Source organism: Apteryx mantelli, chromosome 2 (genome assembly GCF_036417845.1).
Source record: "Apteryx mantelli isolate bAptMan1 chromosome 2, bAptMan1.hap1, whole genome shotgun sequence".
Lineage (NCBI taxonomy): Eukaryota > Metazoa > Chordata > Aves > Apterygiformes > Apterygidae > Apteryx > Apteryx mantelli.
In genome coordinates, this window is record NC_089979.1 from 14,478,853 (window position 1) to 14,496,529 (window position 17,677).

Below are 17,677 nucleotides of genomic sequence, written 5' to 3' on the forward strand. Positions count from 1 at the left end.
GAATTTCTGTTACCAAATGCTTGCAATGTTAGAAATATCAGTATTGTTTCCAAATCTATTTAAATATCATGGAACTACAGTTCTTCTTAAGTAAAACTATTTTGTTCTGTTTGTGTAATTAACTGAAGTGCTCTGATAGTCTTAAGAAATTAAAATAATCAGTATGTTATAGCATATTTGTATGTTATTTACACAATGACTCTATCTTACTTTATCATCAAGCCTTGTGTAGAAACACAAAAAGTAGTTTGTAACCAAAATGCTCATGTCAAGTAGTCTTAGCACAGAATCTTGAGTGCTCATTGATTTTCATAGTATAATTCCCATTCTCTACTGACAGCTCACACTTCATGTCAGAATATTAGAACAACAGCTTGCTTCCTCAGCTTGAGCAAATAACTTATTCATAGCACCATGTAACTTTATGCGTATTCCTTGGCTAAAAAGTTATGCTTATGTACATTTAAGGAGAGGCTCAAGAAACAAAGGTTCGAAGTCCAAAGTTAAACAGGAGTATTTACCTCAAACTGCCCCTTTGTACATGTATTGTTAAACAAAATACATCACCAAAAATTATCAGTGTGCCCCACACATCAGGTTTCCGTGAATCAGCTTTCTGACATATGCATCATTTGGGCTGACATGTCCATGTTGGGACTCTGCCGCAGGCTGACTTTATCTGCAAGGATGTTGTGCAAAACCAGGACTTCCAGGCCACGGGTCGGAAGGAGCAGGTTGAAGGAGGGGAGGCAGATGCCAATGCAAGTTGTTCTCTGCAGCACTCCCCAGATGAAATGGCTGAGTGTCAAAACTAAGCAGCAGGAGCTATGCATGCTCTTGTCCTTGAGGAAATCAGCTGGAATAAATCCCAAGCACGTGAACACAAGACACAGAGCAGGCACCAAGTTTGGTTTTGTTACGCTCGGTAACCGCTGAGCGAGTGGTGCTAGAGTAGGCATGGGTGCTCGGCTCACCACCTTTAACAGGCAGCGTTTTGCTGAAATCGGCAGAGAAAAGCGGGAGTGAAAAAATTTCAGCGCTGACTGCAGGATGCCCAGGGGACTGCACAGACTTGCTCTGAAGGGATTTCTTTAAAGGCAATTTAGAGGTTGTTACCTGGAGCCAACGTGGGGTGTTGACTCACAGGCAGCAGCAGATAAACTGGTGGTGGTGGACAAGGTTCTCGCCCCAGATACGTGTCCCTTCAGTGGAGGTTGCTGCCTCCAGATAGGGACTGGCTTAACTACACCCGAATGAGCTCACTGCGCTTCGTAATACAACCCAGAACAGCAAAGTGGCACCCCTTTCAGTCTGTCTTAAAACCTCAGGCTGTGGCTGATGAGTATCAGGACCAGGTTTTTGTGCACGATGAAGGTGACGTAAACAGTGAGGTGGGGCGACTTCGCTGAGTTTTCATTCCAGTTAAATTCCCTGACACGCAGGTGGCAACATGTTCGTGTTACGATGTGCAACTTATGAAGCAAAAGCAAACTGTGCCAAAGACAGCCAAGAAAATGTATGGTGACTGGTGACTTCCAAAATCAAAAAAAACCCGCTGGTGAAAAGCATGAATCTTAATTCACTGTCACGTTGTCAGGCTTTGGAGGTACAGTAACAGCCCACCAGTCGCATCGCTCGCACACGCAGGCCACAGAATTCCTCTAGAAACGGAATTAGAAATTTATCTTTGAATCTTACAAAGGTAGAGTTTAATCTTACTTTAAAGTCTAATTTACTTTAAAGTAACCTGTAACGATCACTCAACTCTTCCCCTTACAAGCTGTTCAAGTATGCAGTTGCTTTCCCTGCCAGGCTATAAAGATTTAACTCAAGGTTGAATTTGTTTAACTTTAGCTTCTAAATCCCTGGACTTGGTTACACCTTTGTGTTTACACCTTTCCATTCCCAGCATCGCTTCATACCCATAAGTAGAGCCTATATTCTCATTTCCTAGGCGTATTACCTTCTATTTAGTTACATGAAAACACACGTATTTCTGCACAATGGCCATTTAATGGAGTTTGACGATTTATTTACTGTTTCATCTATCCATAGAGTTTGCAAACTTCATCAGCAAAGATTTTAGATTGTTATGCCACATTTATATTCGTGTTAAGTAAGAGAAAAATCAGACTCTTTATTTTGGTGTTTCTCAGATTGTGAGTACCTGCTGTTGCAACTTTAGCGGTTCCTGCATGTGGCTACTTCACAGTTTCTGTCAAAGTATATAAAATACGAACTGTGATGTCCATACAAATCTTTTCTCAGGTTCTGACATACAGTCCCGGGAGCTGCATGGGGCTCAAACAGCCTTTCCTTCTTTTGCAAGCCGCCGGATGCACAGCAGAGATAAAAATATTAGCTTTCTGTTGATTTCACAGAACTGAGGAGGATTCAGAAGGTACAAAAGCCTATTTTAATAAATGGTGTGACTCATGCCTTAAAAAACAGGCCATTTTCATAACCGGCTTGCTCCCTCCCACAGCTCCACTTCCATGGGATTCTTCTGCGCTGATAATTTGTGTACATCTCCATGGCGGTGATTAATGCCTGCGACCACGCGACAGCCGCGCTTCTCAGCAGGCCAAACCCGGTGACGCGTCCCAGCTGCTCCGCGCGTCCCCGCGAGCACGAAGCTGCCGCGGGCCGAGCCGCTCCCTCGCGCCGGGGTACGGCCGCTTCGTGCCCCAGGGCAGCGGGAAGGCATCGAAGCGTCCCCAAAAGGCTCCTTCCTCGAGATAGCTGGGGACACGGCAAAGCGCGTGTGTCCACGCGTGAGCGAGCCTCTGCCTGCCCTACGCCGCAGGCCGCTTGCCAGCTCACTCTCTGCCTCTCGCAGCAGCTCACTGGAAGTGCTGCGTGTCCGCTCTGGCTCACACCCAGCTCGGGTGAGCCTGCAAACTAGGGAAGAAAATCCCAGATGGGATCCCTTGGCCTTCGGCGCGATGCCGCTGCGGCGCGAGGCTGCCCACCGGCCCGCGCTCTCCTCCCCTCCGGCCCTTCCCGCACACGCGCGCTGCCGGCCGAACAGAAACCACACTTCATTTTGCACCGCACAATGTTTTTCCCATTGCTCTCGGAGGCTTCCTGTTTTCCTAAAGCTAATCTGGCGTCTGCAAAGGCATTTCCACAGGGGCGCCTATTCAGATGAGCTTCCTTCTGCACACTGACGGGTCCCACCTGCTCGGGGCTCCGGCACCTCGAGGAAGGGGGACGGCATCCGCCCGGGCGTCCGGCGAGCAGACAGCCCTTGGGCTGCGATTCCCCGTGCCGTACAAACACCACACCTGCCCTTCCACCTTTTATGCACGCGTATACGCTACGCGGACTGCAGATAAACCCACCTGTGAATGTACTCAACCGGCATTTTTAACTCTTGGCACACTAGCGGTACTAAAACGGTCCTGCTTCCTCACCTGTGTTACAGGATTTTGAAACGGACGCTGGATCTGTGTTTGAACCGCTCTGCTTGCGACTGACCTCCTCTCGTGAAACAGTGCAGCAGACCCTACCACTGAAATATAAATCCACAGAGCTGCTCCAGCTCCTTCGAGGTCGGGAAGAAGCCAGTAAACGTGTCCGACAAGCAACAATCGCAGGTCCAGAAAAAAAGCTGCGATGTAATCAGAGACTCACGTCTTCTGAGCTGGTTCCATGAAATGTGACATATTCGAGTAGCGCAAAAAACGTCTAGGCAACCTTTACGCTGCCTTTAAAGGATCAGGATTACAATGCACAGGTGCTAAAAGTTCCTTGCTAACTAAAATATACTGAGCATCCTGCTCTTCATGAAGCGGTGTGCTCTGCTCAGGGCATTAATGCTTTATTTTAGCTGCCTTAAACTATGTAAGATGATAAATGTTTCCATTTATTTTTTGTCTTTCCAGCAGGTCTGCAGCCTATTTGCAGTCTCTTTTCAAAGACACTCTACTTACTCTAGAATAAAAAGCACACTCGTTTCAGCAGTCCTTTCAGTTTGTATATGAGGACTTCTTGTCTTCAATTTAGCAAGTTTACAGAACATAGCCAACTGCTTTTCTTTGCCTCCAAATAAAGTATGGAAAGTACACAGGCTGTGGGCAAGGGAAGCAGAAGATGAAAAGGCCCATCTGGGTATCTTTTCTGTTGCAGCTGTTAAAAACTGAAACCCATTCTCTGTCAGAAAAATAGAATTCCGTATTTAATACGAAAAGAAGCCTTCATATGCTATTTATGTAACGCATCGATGTGCGTGGCTCTTTCAAAAAAACAAACACATTTCTGCTGTGTGCAAGGAGAGCGCAATGAAAAGCTGCTGTAATAGAAGTTGAAAGATTATACAGTCGCATGCAAACTTCTTATTCTCTTACCTTCCTGCTAGGGTAGAATCATGAAAAACTTGCAGAGATAGTGTGGGTTTCTTTATTTATTTGATTGTAAAATATGCAAAGTGTACTGCAGATTTAGCATAAGTGATTGAACTGCAGTGGGTGAGGTTACTGTCCTTATGCATTTGGAAATGCCAGGGAAGAACTGCCACGGAAATAAACAGGCCGTTGCCTCGGCACGGCATCACCTCCGAGGGAAGCAGGCTTACGCTAAAAACAGAGTTGTCATGCAACTGTGTTGCTTGAATTCAAAGACTAGCAAAAAGTTTGCGTTTTACTGAGATAAATTGAGGTATCATCTGCAAAAATGAGACATTACCATTTTTAACATGGAGTATCATTGAGTGAATACTTGGATATTTTGGACAGCTGGTGTGAGCCAGGTATTAGAACAACTAGAAAAAATTATTTTAAAAATCTGTGTGTTAACTTGGGAGAAGAAAACCTATGATTAGGACCCATTTAAGTCAAGGACTTATGGGATGGTTCAATGGCATGTATAAATTGAGAGCTACAGTTGATCTTTTCAAGAAAATAAAAAGGGGTTCCAAAGAGATATCTTAAACCAAGGAAGAAGTGTATATTTCACATACATGGCAATTTTTCACTCAAGAAATAAGAAAAGTTAAATGTAACAACACATAAGTTACAATTTACAGAAATTTTAGATGTGAGAAAGGAAGTTTTTCAATAAAACCAAGAGAAATAATATATTTTTAGATATTTCATCTACTTCCACAATTATAGTGAACCTTCAACTGCATCAGGTATCTTGACAATTAAAACTGAATGCAGTTTTCATTTTTGTTAAGGGAAATTTTGCTATATAAAGGGTAAAATTAAATATGTGTTTTAAGACTTCTTAGCAGAGACAGGGAGATAGCATAAGTCAATATTTACTGTTCTCACTAAGTCACTAAGAAATGTTTGTTTTCATCTCAGAAAGCAATTTGCTGATAAAAGGTTAACTCTTGCGAGGTGTTAAGCAGCTGCTTCTGTGATGAGCCAGCAGGACATGCACCCGCCTTGAACTCACAGGAGCTGGCCAAGTACAATTAGCTCAATTAAACTGTTTTAAAGCTGAATGGTATTTTAATTGGGGAAAAAAATAAAGACACCTACATCATCCTTGAGGTATCTTACCACACATTTACTATCACTGTAAAATCCTAGCACTAATAAAATGTTTCACCCAAGATATTTGCTAGCCAGTCATCTACAGAAGAGGTTTTTCCACCCCTCAGTCATTCAGGAAAGCCAAAACCCATCACATATGTGCTCTTGTGCTGCTCTAAGGTTGAGAATCTGAATTTTAACCCCCTGTTTAATCACAAAGCAGGTAGGGAGCAGAGTGGACAATACTGCAAACTGCTTGGGCTAAATGGGCTGCGGGCACAGACGATGGAAGGTGCTGGACAACAGTCAGAGGCAGCGTGTTGGAGAGGAAATAACACAAAGCACATGCACTCAGCAGCAAGAAGCAGCATGGAAAATAGGAACAGCAGAAGAGACAGAATGGGATCTGGCACAAAGGCAAGAAAGCTGAATGCTGCTGCTCAGACACGCACTTCTTGCAGATGAGAACTGGAGAGCAGTGCAGGCACATGGCATCCATGCTGTATACAATGCAGGGGAATCACTATGTATTTACAGTCTGCAAAATATTAAAAAGGATTTCAAAATGCTCTATTTTTAGTCGCTGCCACAGACCAAATGCAAATGTTCATCTTGCAAAGTGCAGGTGCTATCCTGAGAGTGGATAAGTTCCTCTTACCAGTATTAATCAGACTTAAAAATGGAAAGTATTTATCTCTGGAGACTCCAGACCTTAAACCTGTCTGCAACATGGGCAGACGTTTCTTCATGCCCTGCACTTCCATATACAGCAAGATCTTGGAGGAGGTCAGCACTTAGTCTATCATGTCAGAGGTGCACTGCTGTTGGGGCTAGAGGTGCAGTAGGTGCCGTAACCAGCAAGTATAAGCCAGAAAATAATGCACAAAAGAGCCCTGTGGATACCCTCCTTCCTCCTTGCACATCTCAGTACCTCTGCTTCCCAGACGAAGCAAGAGCTGTGACTGTGTGTGGGTGCTCACACTGTCCTCTGCCTCCCCAGCCCACCCCTCACTTTGGGCTGAGCTGCCCTGGAGTTGGCAGAGAACTGTGCTAGTTTGTTGCTTCTCTTGCTACATGTGAATTTTGACCACAGTAGCTAAGCTGCCCCTGTATTTCCAAAAGAAGAAGAAATGGGAAAGGTCCAGTCTGCATGAGAAAATTCTTATGTGTAAATATTACAAAGCTCTGTGTACCTCATCTTCCTAAAAATGGGCTTTTATACAGCTGAAAAATGTGCTCTGTGCTCCTTTTGTCCTTGCTCTTACTGAATCTGTGTGTCCATGGTTATAATTTCTTCCCATAGTCTTTGCTCCTATATTCTGGGGAATATAATTAGTGTTGACAAATGCAGAATAGCTACTAGCAATTAAAGTGTCAACACAAGCCTTCGGGTACAGCGCATACTACTCTGCTACCTGTAATTTTTTTGTTCCAGAGGACCTAGGGGGATCAGTCCACAGAAAAGGACATATGGCTTCTATTTGTAAAAACGGTGGCTTGTGGATTATGATTTGTATGCACCAGTGCAATTTTTGAATGGAGCAATTCAAAAACCTTAATCATGTTTCATCATTTTCATATATGGCAGGGGAAATGTGTAAATTTATATATGCTCAAAGAAATCAGGAAGATTATTTTTGAACGGAAACATTTGATGTTTTTACAGCATTTATACAATTCCTCTTAAACCAATGTTTTCCTTTTTAAAATTAGCATCACTGCATGTTTCCTGTGTGAAACCTGGTTTGTGTCCGACCAATTAAAGTGAAGATGAATGTGACAGGAAATTGCTTTGAATACAGTACCTCGGCTGCAAAATATAACTTTTCTGAGTAATTGAAATGAAAGTTGTTATCACCAAAAATAAATTGCACAATTCAGTTATGGCTGGAAAATTATTACTGACATTGGCAACTTGATACAACTGTTCCTATTACTTTCTGTTGCATTAGGTAAAGTAATAAGTAAGAATTAGTAAGAATAGTAGAGCAAGCTTTATTTTATTCCACATTGTGCATATCAAACAATACTGCTAGCAAAAGATCGCCTTTAGGGCAGGGAAATGTTTTATTCTCTACTCCTGCTCAGTTGAGAGTCTTTCTGCTGGTTCTGCCAACAAGGGTGCCAATTAGTGTCAAGCAGCATTTTGCTACTGCTTGACACACAAGACAAAGGGAACATAGTACGATGAAACGAATTTACAGTACTAAGAGGTAGAAAAATACCATTTTTATTTTGGTAACTGGCCCTAGAATTCCGTGAGACGGTGAAAAAGAGAACATCACTCTCGGCATTTTCCAGTTTCTACCTACAATTCCGTACTGGGAGCTCTCCTTTCTAGCTCCCTTATTTGAGGAAGCTAACATTACATAAACCTACAAAACGTACAGATGATATCCACCTGCCAAAAGTGAATGTCACACCAGCTCCCTGTCAGTTCAGCTTGTACATTCAGCAATAACTCCTAACACTATCTGGACAAAATGTTTCAGCGAAACCCGCAGGAGAATGAATCCCTATTTAGAAGTGTACACAAAGTATGGCCACTGATAAAGACAAATCTCAAGGACATTACTCAGTTTTATTTTGATTCCAACTTCCCCATCAAGGCAATGTGAAATTCCTGTTGAGTTTCCTTTGCCAAGGTGAAAGCTGAGTGAGGAGCCTGAGAGCACCCCAGGGCAAGAAGGCCACTTCCTCCAGCAACCAGTCCATTCCCAACGCCCCTTCTGTGGTCACTTCAGGAGTTTCAAATCTCTTTCTAACAGGTGCTTTGCATGCTACGAGAGGACCGGCAGGGTATAAAACTGTGTAGAAGAGGCCAGGCCAAACCAAGCAGGTGTGAGGGGCCAGCACAGCACTGGCAATCCCACCAGAAATCCTGCTTGACGGGGGCAACATTATTTCCCTGCCAATGCACCCTGCTGATCGTATGCCTTAGCTAATGAGAACCATGCTTATCTGCAATAAATGTCACTTGCTGACTTTCTTAGCTCTGCAAACATTTCAGTAGCAAAGTAAATCCAGCTTGCACCACATATCAAGTCCTGACTTTAATTCCTCTACAAAAATCTCAGTAGGAGTGTAAATCTCCCTCCTTTTCCCCCCCCCCCTTTTTTTAAGGAAAGCTTACCTCATATAATATACAGAAAATGCTTGGATAAAAATAGGAATGAAATCATTGCTGCTATAAAGAGGAGGGGAGGAATACCTTCCCTGTCCGTCAAGTTGCAAGCAGTTGGCACCCTATAAATCATAGGAAGCACAGGGGTAATTATAGAACTGGAAGCTGATTGCTGTAAACATTCAGATGTTGTTCCTAGTAATTGGAAGCTAAAGATAATGTGAGCATGATTACAACCATGAAGGAACTGCCGGTCACTTATCCCCCCATCTTTTCTCTATGTGGTTTATTCCTTACGACTAGGTTTTCTCACCAAATGGCAGCCTGACAATCTAGCCGATCTAGCACCGTGCATGTTAACAGCCTGTTAATATTGTGAATTGTTTGTGCTCTGTCATAACTAATGTAGATTTGACAACATTCAGATCACTAGTATCTGATTACTTCCCTGTTGTGCACTAAGTAACGCGGCTAACAGCTTCTGCTAGTTTGTTCTTTCATCTTCTAGCACCCTCCTCATCACTCCCACAGGCACAGCTTCACATTTATGTTGGAAAATACATGGTCCAAGAAGTGCAGCTTGCACTGCGAATAGATGATGACAGAATATAAAACAGTCTTTAGTACCAGGGGTGTTCATTTTTTCAGCCTTGGGGCAGTACAGTGAGAAAACTGTCTCCTCCACCCTTATGGAGTGAGTTCCTTGGTGAAGGTGCATCTGCCAGCCACATTGTGCTGGACCATGAACAAGTATTAGGTTCCTGCCTCAGAGAAATTAAACTGCCAGGAAAATATAAGAATGCTTTAGTTGAAGGTGATACCCCCGTTCTTACCCAGACATACCAGAACAACTGTGCAACGTAACAGAAAGGGGAAGTCTCTTTACTGAATTCAGATTATGCCCTGAAGTAGGAGGATATATAGAACTTGTCAATTTTATTCTACACAGAGAATTGAGCTTATTTATAGCTCTAATCCCCACTTGAGCCTTAAAAAGCTATTTACCTCAGTTGCATTCACTGCTGATAACACGTTCTCCAAGTTAATTACTTACCACATATGTAAAAACATTGATTTTAATTCACATACTTATGTTGCAATCCCAAATCCTAGCTTTCTTCTTCATCTGAGGTAGAATTTTCAGAACTAAGACTAAGTGCTTTTGAAGAAAACACCCTTTTGCTAAATAAAGTTGACTAGACTTGCATCTCAAATTGTTTAGAACTTGGACATATTACAATCAACAAGACACTGAATAGCCCTGCACACGATTCTGCCTGAAGAAAACACTACACAGATTGCAGCTTTCGCTACCTGACCATGAGTTCCTCACCGTGCTGTATAATTCCATGTTCCAGAAGTCTGCGGCCAAGCTGCTCTGCTTCAGTCCTTGTGGTGGCCTCTCCTTCTTGGATCAGCCAGTCGATGAACTCCAATGCTACGAAGGTCCGTTCATATTTGACTCCTTCCTCTTCCCTGGCTTGCAAAAGAGTGTTTTCGGAACTCATCAGCCTGGAATGGGGGGAAAAAATTGATAGAGAAAATGCTTTTTCAAAAAACAACTCCAGATCTAGTCTGGCAAATCTCACTGATATTAAGCAAACAGATGCGAACCTTTCACTGACTTATTAGGTCTCTCCTCAAGCTAACAATCTAAATTTGGGATGTGAATCAAAGTCAAAAAGATTGCTACTAACAGCTTAGTCAAGAAATTTAGACTTTATAGCCCAGTGTAAGGTTCATGGTTTGGTGATTTTTGTCTAAAAGAAATCAAGGTTTTTCAGTTTACATGCTGTCCATATTTAGTTCTTTAGCTGCTCTAAAAATTAATGTATAATCAACTTTGAAAGAAAATTAGCCTAAAAGTACGACCTTGTGACTAATGCGTTCAGAAATTCCTAATTAGCTTTTACAGTTAGCAGGACTATGCCCCTAAGTCATTTAGATGCTTTTGAAAATTCTCCTTATAAGCTTTAAAACAGCTGCAGAAAAATTCTAGAGGAAGGAAAAAAAGGTAGTTCTGTGGTTTGGGTGACTGACAAATATTTGGTCTCCAAACCTTGGTGATTCAGCTGTAATCAGTGGGGTTAGACACCTGAACACATTTTGACATCTGAGCCTCAGACTCTGCATCAGTTTGCTCTGTGTAACACGGAGCAAGAGCACTTCAGAGAACCATTATGAAGTGTCTCTTAATCTCATAGCATTTGGCAGGTGTATAACTTAAATAAATACACTAATATAAATTCTTCTATATTTGCGTGACCTAAATAAATGAAACAATATAAAAACAAAAGGAAAAAAAAGCCTCAAGTATTTTGTTAATGCAAAATAAGCTTGACAGTCTGAAAATGAAGAAGAAATCAGAAATGCTCCCTTTTAATAGTATCCCACTTTTTGATTAGAAAAAGAGCAACATAGGCTCCTTCTTTATTAATTTCATTATTATTCACATTTATTCATTATAATATTCATTATTATTCATAAGAGGACTAGTTTCTTTTCCACATACAAGGCTACAAGTCTTTTTCCTTCACCAATTACTTTGAAATTAAGGGCACAATTAAACTACAACAGGAAGATTTGGCAAGCTCTTAATCTCTGTCTTTCTCATCAAGAATTAGAATTTCATGTAAATTCATATGTAGGTGATCTTGTTCTTAAACCACCAGTATGTCTACAGTTCATGTATTACAAAGAAATTAAGCTCCTGTCCACCATTTTTGTGTCTTTTGTGTATCTAAAACCCATATAGGATGGAAAACTGCAAGATAATCTTTTCCCATCTTTTTTCTGGCTCTTTGTGCATCTAACTTCAAGAAGCACAAAATTTAGATTGGCTCAGCTGATTTTATATTCCCTCCAAAAATCGAGGCCTAAACTAGCAAGCAAGCTTAGTTGTAACATGATGTGGAAGCTGGCTCTGCACCCACACACTGAAGTTGGAGTGGAAAGCACAATAAACATGTACCACCACCTCCTTTGGCAACTTCCGAATTCTGAAGTCAAGCCTTGGAAATTTATATCATAAGAAACCAAGAAAAGTTTCACTAGAAATTACAATGAACATATTTGATAGCACCTGGCCGTATTATTTCACCCAAAAGATACGTTCCTTTGAGTTCAGCGAGGGCTAACCAGGAACCTTAACTGACTGGCTCTGACCACCAGGCAGCAGATTATCAAACCAGTCAAGAGCTGCTCTGCCACAGCTGGAGACCAGTGGCAGATCCAGTGAACTGTTCATTAGGTGTTACTGTGTCACTGCCAACACTTCTGAGCTGAGTAAGAATGGAAGAAGTCAAAATTAGCTGAAGTCAAGGATGAAGCCAAAAGCAAGAATATGTGCCACTAGGGACAAGATATTGACTCCAGAATTCTCGCTAAGTCTTTATACCTTTTTACATTTTTATTTGCATGTGCGTGCATGCAAGACTTAGCTCATCATCACACACTAACCACATGTAATACAGAGAGAGCTCTGAACGACCATCTTTAAATGTGTCTTGTTCACCAGGCCTTTCTCCTCCCAGAAAAAAATGCAAACCCAAAGCTCATGTCACCATCTGCTGCATGGTTACCCAGAACTGGTTACCCAGGCTTAGCAGGCACCACACAAAAAATCCTTAGGCTTGTGTTAATTGTTCTTTGATGAGTCTATAATTAGTTAACCGGCTCATTGAAGTAGCAGATAGAAAGGTCCTTGCAAAAGAGATGTTAATCATTAGATTTTTACAGAGACACAAAAGGAATCTGGAAAAATATCAAGTGGAAAAACACTCAACTTGACATTTCACACCCTTCTGCATATGCCCAGAATAGAACTGCAAAGGATTTGGACTTGCGAATAAACAGACATGACAAACTGACAGTTTAACAAACCCAGAAACAGGAATCCATAGACTTACATCACTAATGGAAGTAAATCAGTGCAAGTCCACTGCTGTCAACAAAACTATACCAATTTATATCAGCCAAAAAAATGGCCTTTCATCAGCCAGAACTGGAAACTGCCTCTATCTCTTCCATTGTCTTCTCTTTTCAAAAAAACATTAGGCCATTCATGTCAAAACATATTCTTTGCTAAAACATGTGTTCTTCTGCCTTAATGGAATGTATTTAGCCAAATGCTGAAATTCAAATTCTTTTCAAAAGAAAATGTGTACCTTGTTTAATCTAAATAACTGCACCAGATGATAAATTTGAATTAACCACTGATGAGGTAAAGTGAAAGTGATTCAAAGAATGCAGACTCAAAATTATCTGAATGATTTCCTGAAATTAAAACCATAAATCTGCATATCTTTCAGTGACAAATCTGGTTGAAAATCTCAGTTGCAGTCAAAGTCAAAGTCATGAGTTGACTTTTAGCTCCTAAATCTGCTTGCACCAGCAGCACAACAGTTCTGTGCACCTGACCAAAACCTAGTGAGGACTGGAAACATAGTAAAAAGAGCATATCATGCACAGATTGAACTTTTACAAAACCCAGGAAAGGTCTGCTTAGGAGTGAGGGTTTTGTTGAACATGAAACATGCTTATCTTATACTCACTCTTTGGTCAGTCCTATACAGTATGAAAACTGATACCATGAGAGTCAAAGCTGTAAGAAAGCCACCAGATTTCATCTCTAGTTATAAACTTGAAACTCAAAGTGTGTTCATAGAATGGATTACCAAAGTCTGCATTTATTTGCAGGGAACCAGAGCTGATTTATGATTTTCAGTGCAAAAGGAGCAAGAATACAGTCAGAGACTGATTCTAAATCTTCTAATCACAGAAGTGCATCCATCGAAGTCATTCACAATAGGCGAAGGACATAATGCTGCAGAAGAGGAGAATACAGAGCACAAGGAGCTCTGTGGCCATGTAGAAGGGAGACAGGGGAAGGAAGCTCCTCAGCTTAGGGACAGACCTGATGTTCCTGCATCCCAGGGGAGAGCACAGAGCATTTGCCCTAAACAGCTGTCTGAATGCAGGGAACTTCTCATCCTCATGCCCAGTGCGTTCCTCCATCCATTCAACAATCTGTTGATCCTCCTAACTCACTTTGCTGATAAATAATCCATTGAGGGTAAAAATCTGCACGGAATGACATTCGATAACATGTCCACAATTTTTGGCAAGTACAAACTATACTGGATTCTGAATGTAACAGCACTCTAACTCAAATGTGACAGGTGAAGAAGAGCGGAGAATAGCATGATATGCATCTTAGACTAGCAAAGCCTCATGAAGATCAGGAAGAACTAAAAGGTTTTGACAAAGATTTAAAAACATATGCTGGATTCAGATAAATTTCCTTTGGCATGGTTCCATGTCTCTTGAAATTAGACCTACAGGTCTTTTGATAAACAAGTTGAATATACTGGTAAGTGACTTCACATCTCTTCATGAATACTATAGACAGCAATCAGTGTCCTAATATTCTTTTCTTCAGCTGTTGCCATTTAATTGCTATTTTAATTATGCTGAATTAATATTTTATTTCTCAACATTATAAGCAAGATACAGCAGATACATTACACATATACATTTCACCACAGAACTTCTTCTGTGCTAGGCTGACTTTGGGTACTTGGTTTTGAATTTAAAATGTAGCCGATGAAATTTTGAAAGGGTTGCTAATAAGCATGCATGGACAAGAGGCATAATGAAATCAGAATGCTCTACAGACTGGATTTGCTACAATAAGCACAGTGAAACTCAAGTAGCCCAGGTATGCATTCTTATCTCTCAAGAATATAAAATATTTCCAATGAGCCATGGAGAAATTTTACTAGCTTTGACTATCATAGGTTACTTTCGAAATGCCATGCCTTTGTAATCTATACTGGATTTAGCATTCAGGGCTGTGTTTTAAAGTTTCTGAACCCTTTTGATATGTTGGCCAGGAGCATTCGCCTCATGCGGATGCAGTTATATCCAGATAAAGGTGCTCCTTTTGGCATTAACTTCTTTCCCCAGATGGGAACGATCTATATTGTTATAAACATTTTTCTACTAGTATACTGTAAGATAAACCGGATGAACAAAAGGAGTGGCATTTACAATTATTGCTTTATATTTCAGTTTAATTGCTCTCTCATCAAATTGTCCTTCATATCCTTCCAACCTTGAAAAAAGTATCTATCATCAGCTTATAAACATGGGATTGGCCTGATACCTGTAACAGAGTTTCACTAAAATACACACAGTCTGCATAGGTCTTTCCACTGATCTCTTGGTCTTTGTACAAGTAGGTACTTTACTCATCACACAAGAGCATGAAAGCACCTTACAAACTTACACTACCAACAAAGGGCGTTTCTGTTTTTCGCTTTACAGAAGACTGGATGAGTGCAAGAGAATGGCATCTTGACTAAGAACGCAGCAGGAAGCCTCTAAGGTTAATGAGATGTAATGTGACATAACATTTAGAGAAAGCAACTGGGGCCTCATTTTTCCACTCTTTGCCTCCTCAGGAAAGACTCTTTTAATCTGTAGAATCAGGAAGTACAAAGATCACTTGGATCACAAGCCATTCAGCTTAGAAAGCAGCATATCGCTATGGATTTCCGCTAGAGGCAAAAAATAGCATTCAGAGTGCATCTCAGTGATGAACCTTCATCATGCACCAAAGGTCCTGTATTTCAGAGGTCATCCTTCAGTCCTGCCACTCTTCATACACCAACATTTCATAAGGATTCCTCACCACACATGCTTTTATTTTGGTCTCCCACTGGCCTGAAACATTTAACCTCAACTACACATACTCTGCTGGCCGCAGTGGAAGCAGCTCCATGCTTCGGGGCCAGGGCTGCACTCTGTGGGAAAGCAGGCAGCAACCTGAAGAGCCGGCGAGCGTTTCAGAGGCGCTTCCAGCTACACACCCAGTCACCTGGCAGGAAAGTCAGCTTTGAACAGTGGATTTGGCAGTTTTCCCCAGTTCTGCCGCTCTTCCATGTCTGCCCTCTCGTGCGGGTAAAGCGGAAGGGACTGGCACTGCTCTGGGAATCTGGAAAACCCCGGGATGCCTGAGCAATAGGAGGTCTTTCAAGGGGCGGTCATGGTGTGGTTTTAGCCTTCCGTTTAACATCTTTCTCTGTGCAATTATTAATTTTTGCTTTATTCTAAGAGAGAAACAAAATTAATCCAGCCAGATGATACTGTGTCTCTCATGGCTGTTGTAGACTTTCTGCTCTAACCGAGCACAAGCGTGTGCTGCATTAAGTCTAGAATGAAACTTCAAGCTCTTTGGTAAATAACACATCACACCTTTTGCATCAGTTTGTAGTATATGCCAACATGTGTACCTTCTGCTTCATTCTGTGTTCACTCTGCTTGAAAGTACCAAGTTACAATCCCTACATCCTGAATAAAAATGTCATTAATTATAGATTTGAGAGTATAGTTAAACTGCCTAGATTTTTGACAGAAATAATCCAGTGGGATATTCAATATCTCAGCATAATCATCTGTTTCAAATCTTAATTAGATGTTCTTGGCTTTTTTTCTTTTTTTTTTTTGCAGCTACTTTTAACATAATCTTTCTGATGCAGAAACTTTGCAGACTGGAACAGTGAAGATTAGCTTCACTTATTTAAAATCATATCTACTGGTGCAGCCATAGATATTGGCATCTCAACAGACACGTAGCCACTTGTTCAGTACATTTTGATATACTAAAGTTTCAGGTCTTGTGATTACAATTTTTCACGGAAAATCATCCATTAATAATTATTTTTACTGGTAGAGGGCAAGGGCTTAAATGTACATTGGGTTCTCATACAGGATGGATTTACAAGACAGAACAGAAGAAAATGCTATTTCATACTTGAAGAAAATGCTACAAGAGAACATTGTAGAACAACAAAAGCAAAATAGGAAAGAGAAAAAAGGGTTACAAAATAAGTTATGTGATTACACAGAGCCATTACTGCATGATTTGAAAGTCTCTGACTATTCAAAATAAGATTATCAACTATCATTTGCCTCCTATGGTACTATTAAAAACACATTATGGATATGAAATGCAACATACTTTTCATAAAGTCTCTGTCCTCTCATGAACACCTTCGCCTCATTATCCAGCGGAAACGTCCCATCATCCTTTCTAAAGCGGTAGAAGAGTTTGGCATCCTTGAATTCTTTATGCTCATCACAAACTGAAATATAAAATTAAAAATGCATCTTAGTGATGTTAAAGAGCTGAGAATCCATTTAGCAGGTATCACTTCAAAACAGCGCGTTTGGGGTCTAGCCCCCGTATTTCTTAGCATACAACTGTATTGTGTTCTAACAAAGGATGAAAGATTGAAGATGATAACTTTTAGATAGATAACAACATTTCTGTTTGAAGGAGAAACATATTCATCCATTTCAGTGAGCACTGCAACAAACATAAACAGCAAAAAAACCATCCATTTGTTATATACCTGGAAAGCCTTTTGATGAAAACAGGTAGCTTGTTTGTTTAAAGACGAGTAGGATTCTCAGTAATTTAAGGAATGGCTAACTTCTTAATGTTACTTGCATCAGTTAAGCAATGCTGTAGGAAACCTGAGACTTGCTGCAGAATGGATGTGGCTATGGAGGATCCTCTTGTATCCCTCCTGGGAAACCTGCATGCTCGATCACCTCCCTGAAATGCCTGTACACCAATGCACGCAGCTTGGGGAACAAACAGGAAGAACTAGAGATCTGTGTGCAGTCGCAGGGCCATGATCTCATTGCCATTCCAGAGACATGGTGGGATAGCTCGCATGACTGGAGTGCTGTCATGGATGGCTGCGTGCTTTTTAGGAAAGACAGGCCAGGAAAGCGAGGTGGTGGAGTTGCTCTTTATGTGAGAGAGCAACTGGAATGTATTGAGCTGTGCCTAGGGGTGGATGAAGAGCGAGTCGAGAGCTTATGGGTAAGGATCAAAGGGCAGGCTAGCATGGGTGACACTGTTGTGGGTGTTTACTACAGGCCACCTGATCAGGAAGAGGAAGTCGATGAGGCCTTCTACAGACAGCTGGAAGTAGCCTCATGATCCCAGGCCCTGGTTCTCATGCGGGGCTTCAACCACCCTGATATCTGCTGGAAA

General features: G+C 41.3%; 1 protein-coding gene across 3 annotated transcripts in view; it reads right to left on the reverse strand.

The window, feature by feature from the left end:
- Positions 1-17,677, reverse strand: part of DEPTOR (DEP domain containing MTOR interacting protein) — an 80,408-nt gene that overhangs the window by 29,538 nt on the left and 33,193 nt on the right. For all 3 annotated transcript variants that reach the window (XM_067290215.1, XM_067290216.1, XM_067290217.1), the window contains 2 exons: positions 16,631-16,754; positions 9,941-10,119 (listed from right to left, as the gene is read on the reverse strand). In XM_067290215.1, coding sequence (XP_067146316.1) covers positions 9,941-10,119; positions 16,631-16,754 — 303 coding nt within the window. The remainder of the gene's footprint in view (positions 1-9,940; positions 10,120-16,630; positions 16,755-17,677) is intronic.